The sequence below is a fragment of the Centrocercus urophasianus genome, unplaced genomic scaffold, assembly GCF_019232065.1.
Source record: "Centrocercus urophasianus isolate 14NV4802_14NV808 unplaced genomic scaffold, USGS_Curo_1.0 seq_372, whole genome shotgun sequence".
Lineage (NCBI taxonomy): Eukaryota > Metazoa > Chordata > Aves > Galliformes > Phasianidae > Centrocercus > Centrocercus urophasianus.
This window is the reverse complement of record NW_024884947.1, coordinates 1-12,502: the sequence shown is the minus strand read 5'-3', so window position 1 is coordinate 12,502 and position 12,502 is coordinate 1. Positions and strand designations below refer to the sequence as shown.

The window sequence follows — 12,502 nt, the reverse complement described above, 5'->3', positions numbered from 1 at the left end:
GAAGGGAGGTTGTGATGAGGAGGGATTTGGCCTCTTCTCCCAGGCAATAAGCAGGAGATGGTCTTTGAATCCCAGCCACCTTTCTTGGGCTTCTCTTTCCTCCAGGGCTTTCTCCCATGCCACCCTGCCGAGCAGTTTCCTGAAAAGTTCAAAGTCTGCTCTCTTGAAGTCTAGAGTAGCAAGCTTGCTGTGTACCCACTTTCATACCTTAAGGATTTTGAGCTCCAACATTTCATGGTCACTGCAGCCAAGGCTGCCCTTGAGCTTCACATTACTCACCGCCTCCTCCTGGTCGGTGAGGACAAGGTCCAATATAGCACTTTTTCTCATGGGTTCATGTACTACTTGAAAGAGGAAGCTATCATCAACACATTCCAGGAACCTCTTCTATGTCTGATGCACTGCTGTTTTGTTCTTCCAGCAGCTATCGAGGTGGTTGAAGTCCCCCATGAGGACCATGTTTTGTGAATATCAAGCTGTTCTTGTTTTTAGAGGGCCTCAACCACTTGGTCTTCCTGATCAGGCAGCCTGTAGCAGACCCCCTCTATGATGTCTCCTTCCCTTGAACCTTCACCCATAAGCTCTTTGTCAGCTCTTCATCCATTCCCAGGTGGAACTCTGTGGACTCCAGGTGGTCTTTGATGTAGAGGGCAACAACCCCTCCCCTTCTCCCCTGCTTGTCTTTTCTGGGGAGTTTATACCTATCTATTCCTACGTTCTGGTCATGAGAGTCATCCCAGCGCATCTCAGTGATGCCAGTGACATCATAGTTGTTTAGGCATATGCACACCTGTAACTCTTCTTGCTTGTTCCCTGTGTTCTATGTGTACAGGCACTTGAGTTGGGCTCCCACTGAGCCTCATTTACCAATTGATCCCTTGTCCTGCACTTTAGGTCTGATCCTATTCTAGGGTATTTCTGAAACCCCCTTTTATCTCAAGATTGATTGTTTTAGTTCTGGCCAGGCTGGCTCCACTGCAGCTACTCTCAACAACTGCAAAATATGGAGGCTTTTGTAGGCTTTTTTTTTCCCAACTTCTTATATTGTTGTTCAGAGATGGAATTTGGTGCTCTAGTATTTTTTTACAAGTAACCTCTGTGAACAAGTTAATTTCATCTCTGTTGTGGAATTTAGTTCAACTGTTAGCTGAATTGAATTTGCAAATGAGTTGACTGTGTTATATGGACTAGTTTTATGTGGTGAATTAAGACTGGACTTGGTCACCCTGCAGGTTACTACTGCTTTTTTGTTTCTATAGGAAGATATTTTGGTAACTTCATTCTGTAGTATTATTGATGCTTAATTTGCTTTAAACAGATTCTAAAACAGAGGCCGAGGTTTGTTGCGTTCAAGAAGCAACCACCTTATATTGGAGGACGCGATTGTTTAGAGTTAAGAGATTATCAGTTAAATGGGCTGAACTGGCTTGCTCACTCGTGGTGCAAGTAAGTATAGTCTTAAATTAGTTTTACTGTTTCTAAATTGTAAGTATTCATAACAATTGTTTTTTTTTGTGTTTTTTTTTGTTTTTTTTTTTAGAGGGAATAGTTGTATTCTTGCAGATGAAATGGGTCTGGGTAAAACAATACAAACAATTTCTTTTTTGAACTACCTGTTCCATGAACATGAACTGTATGGGCCTTTCTTGCTGGTTGTGCCACTTTCTACTTTGACATCTTGGCAAAGAGAGATTCAGATTTGGGCTCCTCAGATGAATGCTGTGGTTTACTTAGGAGATATAACTAGTAGAAATATGGTGAGTATTTCTTTGTATCATTGAAGAAGCTAAGCAGTAAACAAGATCCATTTTATTTTCTTGTCTTCTGCTAGTCTCCAATACTTTGGTTAATACTGAGCAAATACTTTAAACATTGTGTTTAAAATGCAAATTAAAAGCTTAAGTTTTGATCTTATATAAATGTATGTGAAAGACTTCTTTAAGGCTTAATAATAAAAAAGATTTAAAATGTAACCTTGTATTTGAAAATATATTGTCTTTTGTCATGCAGTTATTTAGCTGCATAAAATAAAACTTTTAAGCATACAAGTCCATGATAATTTCCAAATTCCTTTTCTGAAAGGAGGAATTTAAGTAACTGTCAAATTAAAAATAAAAACGTAAAAGTGGTAATTCTTTGCCATTTCTTCAAAAATTCAAAAAGAAAAATCCACCTGGAATATTGCGTTCCGGTTCCTTGATTCAAATTATTGTATGTCTCTCAACATTTACATTGCTATAGTGCTTGAAGTCTTATTGATCATGATGACTCTAGCTTACGTTTTGTCTGATTCTTTTGTTGTTTTTTGTTTGTTTGTTTTTTGTAGATAAGAACTCATGAATGGATGCATCCACAGACCAAGCGATTAAAATTTAATATACTTCTAACAACTTATGAAATCTTGCTGAAGGATAAGGTAATCACACCTATTTTTTCAGGGAGGTGAAGTGAGTTTTACATTTGACGTGTTTTTGAGTTACACGTATTTGGGTTCTTTGTTTGGGCTTCTCATTACTGTGGTAATTTCTTTGCTTTTTAAAATGATCTACTTCCCTGTGGACTGTCATCCAGGAAATGGTTCCATTTGTTTGTATATAATGGAAAGAAGAGTGTTTTGTTTGTTTGTTTTTAATTATTATTTGAAAACATATAGGTTAACTTCTTAGCCTTTTGCTTTCCTTTTAAACTTGGAATGATTCTATACCTTTTAGTTGAATCCAGCAAACATAAAAACCCATAGGTGTCAATATGGTATTAAAATAAAAAATATGGGATTTATAACCTTATGTAAAAATTCAGAAATTGCATGACACTAACTCATTTAATGTCTTCCCTCCCCCCCCTTCCATTTCTTTAAGTCATTCCTTGGTGGTCTGAATTGGGTGTTTATAGGGATTGATGAAGCTCATCGTTTAAAAAATGATGATTCCCTTCTATACAAGACTTTAATAGACTTCAAGTCTAGTCATCGTCTTCTTATTACTGGAACCCCCCTGCAGAACTCCCTCAAAGAGCTTTGGTCTTTGCTGCACTTCATCATGCCAGAGAAGTAAGGAAGAGTTTTATGTGATTCCTCTTATTTATCAACTTTATTGTGGTGGAATATTGTAGTGATTGAAGAATCAATATAGAGAGAATTGTGTTGTGAAATAGTTTAAATATTTTGTATAAAATAGATATACGTAATTTTTCATGGTATTCTTCATAGATTGTTCTTGAAGCAGTTGCTGCTTTTTCGGTTTTAGTAGTCCACAAAAAAAATAAGATGGATTGAATGGGTCAAGTTCCTGAGAAGATGCATCTTAATCCATGTGGTCTTCCTTTTAAATTTACTTTGGGGAAATAGAAAAAGACATTCTCAAACGCATTCTATGTTAGTACCATTAATGAAAGCAAGTTTGTACTATGATGCCTGATATGCAGTAGTTCAATTAGATAGCCAATTTGCCTTTATGTTTTGCATACAATAGATTTATTGTACTGATACTGTTCTGTACTGGTTTATGTTTATATCTTGGATAAATGAGAGTACATGTTCTTTTCAGGTATCTTCAAAATACAAAGCACTATAGCTCCAATTAGTTTTGGAACTATGCAATTTCATTGACTTCTTCAGAACCTCACAGTCCATTTGCTTAGTTTGTTAGCACATATCAGAGGATAATCAAATTTCAGCTAGTCCATGTAAGCTGCAAAAAGTATGTAAAATGGACTGTTCTCTTGCACTTCGTCCAACCGTGCAACTGTTTTTTTTATGCTGCTCTTAAGAAATATAGTAATGGGATTTCTGTAATTTTCTACCTGCGTTTCCATGCAGAAAAGTAAAATGCAGGGGTTTTCACTGGAGAAATTATTCAGTAACTTATTTTTAATTTACATTTTGTGGAAGTGCTTGGAAATTTCCATTCTACTATTTGCAGACAAAACTTTTAAAATTTCTTGGGATGTAGAAATTCAGAAGTGTATTATTAAATTAAACAGAGGAGAGTGGGGAAGAAGTCCATATACGTTTGTGTGCGTGTGTTGTATTTATGGGCTTTGTGTGTTCTGTTTCTTCTTGGCTGTTGCTTCTTCAGGTTGTTCACATGATGTCGCTATTTTACCTTTATTTTTTCTTATGTTGAAGGTTTTCTTCGTGGGAGGATTTTGAAGAGGAGCATGGGAAAGGGAGAGAGTTTGGTTATGCAAGTCTTCACAAAGAACTTGAACCATTTCTACTCAGAAGAGTTAAAAAAGATGTAGAAAAGTCTTTACCTGCTAAGGTTGAACAAATTTTAAGGATGGAAATGAGTGCATTGCAGAAGCAATATTACAAGTAAGAAATGACACTTAAAATTCAGCTATTTTAATTGGATGTCTATATGAAAAGTACTGAAGCGTAGTAGTTCTCATAATGCAATTTGAACTGACAGTTTGAGAGCTTATCATTTGTGGAAACGTGACAAATATTAGGAATTATTTCCACTACACGTTCTATATCATAGGTGGATTTTAACCAGGAATTATAAAGCCCTGAGCAAAGGTTCTAAAGGCAGTACTTCAGGATTTTTGAACATCATGATGGAACTGAAGAAGTGTTGTAACCATTGTTACCTTATTAAACCACCAGATGATAATGAATTCTATAATAAACAGGAGGCTTTACAGGTAATGCCACTTTGTTTTATAATTTCTTCTTATAAAGTTGTGGTTTATATCATGTAGTCATTCTACTGTTCTGCCAATTTACTAGTTCTTATTAAAGTATATTAATAGAACTATATATTAAATATTTAATATTAATAAACGATTTCTTTATTAAGAATTTATCCCTGGGTTTTACAGGTAAGTGAATTGATTCTTATTTTTTAGCTAGAACTGAATAATAGATCAATACTAAATAAGATGTATCTGACTTGAAATATGACCAAAATAAAATGGAAATAAATTTACTTAATCTGAAAATACAGATGTTTTCAAACTATGTCCTATTTTAAACCCAGATCAAAATAAAGCAGTTAAATAAACAGTGAACTTCATATAAATGAAATTGCATGTGACTGGCATTGGTATACCAACAGTTCATGTTATAGCAGAAAGTGATCTGCAGAATCTTTAAGCTTTTTTGTAATTAAGCACAGTTCTCTGCATGTCCTCAAGCAACCAAAATGAAAGAAAATAGAAGTCATAAACATTTTGTGATTGTTTTGTGGTTGCTTTTTTCCTTTTTGTGTGTGTGTGTGTGTGTGTGTGTGTGTGTGTGTGTGTGTTTTTCCTTAATTTTTAAAGGTTAACTAATCTGTATACTTGTATTGGGTTTATGTGGCAAAGATCTGGTAGTAGCAGGGGGGCTGCAGAAGTAGCCTCTGATATGAGACCAGATCCTCCCACAAGTCAGATAAGAGCCAGTTTGAGCTGACTCCAAAAGGGATCCACCACTGGCCAAAGCTGAGCCAGTTAGCAATACTAGTTGTGCCTCTGTGATAACATATTTAAGAAAGGATAAAAAATGCTGCACAGCAACTGGGAGGTGTGAGGAAAATGTAAGAAACAACCCTGCAGACACCAAGGTCAGTGAAGAAGGAGGAGGTACTCCAGGCAGAGATTCTCTTGCAGCCTGTGGAGGAATAAGTTGTTCCTCTGCAGCCCATGGAAGACCACGTTGGAGCAGATATACACAGAATCACAGAATTGTAGGGGTTGGAAGGGACAGCCAGAGATCATCGAGTCCAACCCCCCTGCCAAAGCAGGTTCCCTACAGCAGGTTGCAGGTAGGCATCCAGGCGGGTCTTGAACATCTCCAGAGAAGGAGACTCCACAACCCCCCTGGGCAGCCTGTTCCAGTGCTCCGTCACCCTCACCGTAAAGAAGTTCTTGCGCACATTTGTGCGGAACTTCCTATGCTGCAGTTTCCGGCCGTTTCCCCTTGTCCTGTCTCCACTCACCACTGAAAAGAGTCCGGCCTCGCCATTCTGCCCCCCACACCTTAGATATTTATAGACCTGGATCAGGTCCCCTCTCAGTCTTCTTTTCTCAAGGCTGAACAGACCCAGTTCACTCAGCCTTTCTTCATAGGGGAGATGCTCCAGTCCCTTCGCCATCTTTGTGGCCCTCTGCTGGACTCTTTCCAAGAGATCCCTGTCTTTTTTGTACTGGGGAGCCCAGAACTGGACACAGTACTCCAGATGAGGCCTTAGCAGGGCAGAGTAGAGGGGGAGGATCACCTCCCTCGACCTGCTGGCCACGCTCTTTTTAATGCATCCCAGGATGCCATTGGCCCTCTTGGCCACAAGGGCACACTGCTGGCTCACGGCACTCCACTCTGCACACTGCACTCCATGGAGGACCCAGAATCACAGAATCGCAAGGTTGGAAACAACCTGCAAGATCATCTAGTCCAACCACCCTCCCATTCCTATTAGTACCACAAGCTACTAAACCATATCTCGTAGCTCCTCATTCAGGCGCCTCTTGAACACTACCAGGGACAGCGACTCCACCACCTCCCTGGGCAGGCCATTCCAGTGCCTGACCAACCTCTAAGAGAAAAAGTTTCTCCTAATGTCCAATGACCCCACACCCTAAAGGAAGCTGCAGCCCATGGGGGACCTATGCTGGAGCAGCATGCTCCTGAAGCACTGTATCCTGTGGAGAAGCTCCATACTGGAGCCGTTCTTGAAGAACAGCAGCCTGTGGATGCCCACATCAGAGCAGTTCATGAAGAAGGACTGTATCCCGTAGGATGATCCCCATGCTGGAGAAGGGAAAGAATGTGAGAAGTACCCGTAGAGCTGTATTTTGGACTGACTATAATCCCATTCCCCACCCCCCTGAGCCCCTCAGAGGGGAATAAGTAGAAAAGTGTGGAATGGAGAGGAAGGAGTTTTTAGTTTGCTTTTAGTTCTCACTATTCTACATTGTTATGAATTAGCAATAAATTAATTTCCCTCATGCCAAGTTTGTTTTGATCGTGATAGTAACTGATGAGCGATTTTCCTGTCCTTAACTCATAACTTTTGTTTGTTTGGTTTTTCATTTTATTTTCTCCCCTTCTTCCTGCCAAGAAAGAGAAGGGGGAGCAAGAGAGAAGCTTGGTGGGTACTTGGTGGCAATTTTACCAACATAAATGCTTCTGAAGATCAGTTTTTTCTGTAAGCCTTGAAGTTGATAATTTGAAGACTTTTTTCCAAAACTACAAGATTGTTCAGTGGCAGCTTGTGATTTCAAGCTGGTTTATATCATGAAGTGCTTTTCAAGCTAAAGAGTATGAGAGTGATGTCATTGCAGCCTTCCAGTACCTAAAGGGAACCTACAAACAGGATGGAAGTCAAGTATTTACAAGTGTAGATATTGGTAGGACAAGGGGGAATGGTTTGAAGTTGAGGGAGGGAAGATTTAGGTTGTATATTGGGGGAAGTTCTTTACCAAGAAAGTGGTGAGGTGCTGGAACAGGCTGCCCAGAGAGGCTGGGGATGCCCCATCCCTGGAGGTGTTCAAGGCCAGGTTGGATGGGGCCCTGGGCAGCCTGGTCTAGTATTAAATGGGGAGGTTGGTGGCCCTGCCTGTGGTGGGGGGGTTGGAGGTTCATGATCCTTGAGGTCCCTTCCAACCCAAGCCATTCTAGGGTGTTTTACAACTTGGCACACTTTAACTACCTGAATTATAATTAAATCCTTCAGAACTGTTCAGCCATTATTTGTAATAACTGCATGTTTTTAACAACGATTTCCTTGACTCATCTGAATAAGCTTTGTTAGCTCTTGTTATGAATGATGCATCCTTCTCTTCTCTGGCAAAAGGAATAAAAGCAACTAACTCCAAATTTTTTTATTCTGCATAATTCTAACCTGAACCTTTTCACCTAAAGTGACCTAATGTTTCCAACAATAAGTTCTACGTGCACCTGAATTTTGGTTCTAGTTGTTCCAACTGGAGCTGAGAAGGGATGATGATGTAAATTATCTAAAGCCTGTTGGACTCTACAAACAATATTCCTCTCACTTATCTTGGCTGAGAAACTTGACAAATTTTTCGTTATTGAAAAAATAATTAGAGGATTAAGTAGCAATGCTTATTTCTGTTCAAAATATGGAAAGTAAAGAGTAAGTAATACTAAAGTAGTCAGGTAGTCTTTTGTTGTTTTTTTGTTGTTGATTTGGTAGGAAAAAAAACTTGAATCTGTATTCTAATTGCTCTAATATTTTGATTAATAAAATGCTGTTTTATTAGCCAGAGAAATGCATTTCCTTTAAAAAAAAATAATAATAATGCTAATTAGTATCTCTGCTTTCAGTTAGAGTGTTTTTTTTTTTTTTTTTTTTTTTATATATATATAAGCTTTTACAAGGTCAGGACTGACTAAATCCTTATTAAGCTTTCATGTTCAGTTAATGCTGCATACTAGTAAATGTATATTAGTGGTGTTGTGTGGTCATCTGAACGTGTTATTTGGGTCTAGGAGACTTGTGTGTGCATATTTTAAAATGCGTTTTTAATGGAATGTCAGGATTTCTGTCGTTCTTCCTATGCCAATAGACAAGAAAGCAGACATAAAATGAATGTCTAACCAACTGCAGTGTATGTTAGTGCTGAGGTAAACTTATTTTGCAATACACAACTTCTTATCTTTGTAGCATTTAATTCGTAGCAGTGGGAAACTAATCCTCCTTGACAAGTTACTGATTCGTCTACGAGAACGTGGCAACAGAGTACTGATTTTCTCTCAGATGGTGAGGATGCTAGACATCCTAGCAGAATACTTGAAGTATCGTCAGTTTCCTTTTCAGGTAAGGATTTTGATGGTAGTAGTGAAGAAGCTTTAATCTTTATCTTAATTAAAAGTGTCCTTTCTGTAAAAAGACTTATAGAAGTTTAATTTTATGTATAGAAAAAGACTGGCAATTACTATAGTGTGAGGTGTTGCATTATTCTCCTCCTCCTCCTTCATCCCCATTCCTCCCCTTGCCCTCAATTCTTTTGGCAACTAAGTATGCATTCAGGTTGCTCTGATTAGAATATAGTATGAGAGTTTCTTTTTAACTGTAATATTTGATCTCTTTAGAGACTTGATGGATCAATAAAAGGAGAACTGAGGAAACAAGCACTAGATCACTTCAATGCAGAAGGATCAGAGGTATGGCATTAGTGGGTGATGGTTTTTTAATCTATATGGCAGGAAAATTGAAAACAGAAAAACCTTATAGGATAACAAATAAAATTTCAACAACTCAATTTTTTCTGAGAAGAGATTAAAGAAGAAACAATTTATGAAAATTGTTTAACTATTAGTTACAGTTTTAGATTTTTGACAGAAGCCATTCTATACCTTTGATAATCATAGGTTTTTGTTCTGCACTGTCAGAGTTTTTTCAGTAGTAGAAGCACAGCATTTGTCATTTACTGTTGAGCTTATATTTCTGCTGTGGTTTAGGAGGAAGGACTTAATTTCATAACATAAACTTAAGATATTTGTTAAAACAGAACTAAATTATTAAAATTTTTAGTATAGATATCATTGCATTTTTCTGGAATCCTTGTAGCTGTGTTGCATATGTGTTTGTTTCTTTGAAGTGGAGGAGGATCCAAACTTCATATGCTGTTCAAAAAATGGAGACTAACTAAAAAGTTGTGCAGAAACAAAATTGCTTCCTTTTTTTATTCTGTATATGTTTGCTAATACTCCATAAAACTTCATTTTACTTAATTATTTTTGGCTATTACTAAGCAAAGGTCTCCATGGAAATATTTATGGCAACTCCGAAGACTCATTCTTGAGTGTTAATGGTTTGCTATTACTTGTCACTGTATTTAACATTCAAAATTAGTCTCTACTTCACTTTATCTTCAATTTTGTATGCTATCTCATAAGATCCTTTGTAGCCCTTCATACTTGTCCCCGATTAACTTCCTACCTTCTGAAAATTTTGATCATATCATTTTCATATTGTTTATGAATATATTGAAGAGCATTGATCCTAGCAGAATGCTTGTTTCCTATCTCTTAACATCATAACAGGAAAGAAAATCACAAGCCCGAGGGCTTGAGCCTTGAGTACATACAAGGCTTTAATAGCAGAGGAGTTTGTACTTTTTGCCCATATTTTGCTTTGCTAGGTTTTTTCTCCCGAAGTGGCTGTTACTCAACTTCTTGGATGCTGCTTCCTTTAAATCATGGTTGTAGAGTAAATAAAGGCAATGACAGAGCCATTATTTGAGAAATAGATGCTATAGGTAAAGATATCAAAGAGAAATTAACTCATCCCTCCTGGTAACAGTTTGGAGAAAGGGATGAGCTGAGGAATGAGACCCTCCCCCGTTCATACCATCGCACTGCAGCAGAGAAGGGTGGGGGAAAGGGGGACCCGCACAGACTCAGATGGCACAGGAAGTATCGTGGAGACAGAAGGGGTGGCTCTAGACCCCCCCACCTGCTCCAGATGCTCACGTACTCCTGTAGCTCACCCATTGGTTCAGGCTGTAACCTTGGAATTCCATTACAATGGCGAAATTGATAACTGTTCACAAGAGAAACAGATCAGTTTGCTTTATACTTAAAGAACCTTCACCTATGGAACATCTATTTAATAGTGTATCAGTTGATAGTATGTTCCACTGCATATACTGGTTCCTTGAAGTTTATTGTAACTAATACGTATATAAAGCTATTTCTTACTTTATGATTTCAGGATTTCTGCTTTTTGCTGTCTACCAGAGCTGGAGGATTAGGTATAAACTTGGCATCTGCTGACACTGTAGTTATATTTGATTCTGACTGGAATCCACAAAATGATCTGCAAGCACAGGCTAGAGCTCATAGGATTGGACAAAAGAAACAGGTATGCGCATTTTTTTATAAACTCCAAACCTGAATGAGGGTTTCACACAGCGTAGCCATAAGCTGTTTGTCCAGGCCTTTGTAGGCTTTGTGTACTTTGAGAATAACTAGTACTCGCTAGGTATGTCTAAAAGTGTTAATAATGCACCTTTGAAGTCTTAAAAAAAAAAATCTCCCGATACGGACAGATGGTGTGGTAGCTACAATATATGGATGGGTAGAGGGAATTGTTCTGGGCCTGTTCATGGGTTCGTGTCATTCTAGAAAATAATTGCTATATTTACGGCACGTGCTCTTAATATTAATTATTTAGTATTTCTATTTCAGTAGATCTCTTTGGCTTCTGTTTCTTGCAGAAGACTTCAAGTAATAACATTGGCACTTGTTTGTTACTGTGCTTGTGCACAATCATTGAAGAGGGGAGTTATAAGAATACATTTTTTAAAATTCAATTTTTGTAAAAACTTTATGTAGAAACCATGATAACATGATCAAATGGTTGCATATGACAATCAGTAATATTTAGAAGTTTTGTAGTTCAGGCTAAAATTTCTCCCTGTTGTTGTTCCAAGGTATTTTATGTTTTGTGGTTTTTTTTTATTTCTTTATGTTAATTTTATCTGAATATTGTCATGTGTAACTTGTGAGCATATAAATAAAGCCTTTATTATAATATACATAGGTTAATATTTATCGGCTAGTCACAAAAGGATCGGTAGAAGAAGATATTCTTGAAAGAGCCAAGAAAAAAATGGTGTTAGATCATTTAGTGATTCAGAGAATGGACACCACAGGGAAAACTGTACTACATACAGGCTCTACTCCTTCAAGGTATTTTTATATATTCTTGCATATTAATTTATGCTTAAGTATACTTGACTATTTCAGTAAAAATGCAAGTAAGATCTCTTGGTTGATAAAAGGCAAAAAATATGTGGCAGTGGGTTATATTTTGTATATTTATATTTACAAGGGCTGCTCCAAAAGTAATGTCTCCTATGTTACTCTGTTGGCTCAAATGTCAAAGGCCAATGTCAGTAGTATGGCAGTAGAGGTTGTTCCTTGCCACCAGTATCCAGATACACACTGTTGATGTGTGACAGATGGCAGCAGAGGGGCAGTCTGACAGAATGGTGTCTGACGTGGAAGTGCATGTGAAGCAAAGTGTGTCACTGAATTCCTCCATGTGGAAAAAATGACAGCCACTGACATACATCAATACTTGCTGAACACTTATGGAGACCAAATAGCGGATGTGAGCACAGTGAGGAGTGAGTGGTGCGTTTCAACAGTGGCAACAGTGATGTAAAAGACAAGCCATGTTCTGGACATCCATGCACAGCTGTCACACCACAAAATGTAGAGTGTCTTGATCAGCTCATTTGCATTAATCAGCAGATTATGACCAGAGAACAAACTGTGTTGTAGAGCAAAGAAAGGCAGTGACAGAGCCGTTATTTGAGAAATAGGTGCTATAGGAAAAGATATCGAAGAGGAATTAACTCACCCCTCCCAGTAAAAGTTTGGAGAAAGGGACAAGCTGAGGAATGTGACCCTCCCCTGTTCGTACTGTTGTGCTGCAGCGGAGAAGGATGGGGGAAAAAGGGTGACGTGCACAGACTCAGGTTGTGACCTTGGAACATTTAATCCTTTATATAATACTTCTAAAATGAAGAACAGCTTTGTAGT

The 12,502-nt window shown here is 38.0% G+C and overlaps 1 protein-coding gene across 1 annotated transcript; it reads left to right on the top strand.

Annotated features, from left to right (window-relative positions):
- Nucleotides 1-1,318: 1,318 nt before the first annotated feature.
- On the top strand, nucleotides 1,319-11,644 carry LOC122167554 (chromodomain-helicase-DNA-binding protein 1-like; the record flags this gene model as incomplete). Its single annotated transcript, XM_042832222.1, has 10 exons — nucleotides 1,319-1,446; nucleotides 1,541-1,757; nucleotides 2,327-2,416; nucleotides 2,859-3,049; nucleotides 4,127-4,315; nucleotides 4,485-4,647; nucleotides 8,613-8,765; nucleotides 9,041-9,112; nucleotides 10,665-10,814; nucleotides 11,496-11,644. Coding segments are annotated over 10 exons (1,502 nt in total), but the record flags the coding sequence as incomplete, so codon positions are not given.
- Between the last annotated feature and the right edge of the window lie 858 nt (nucleotides 11,645-12,502).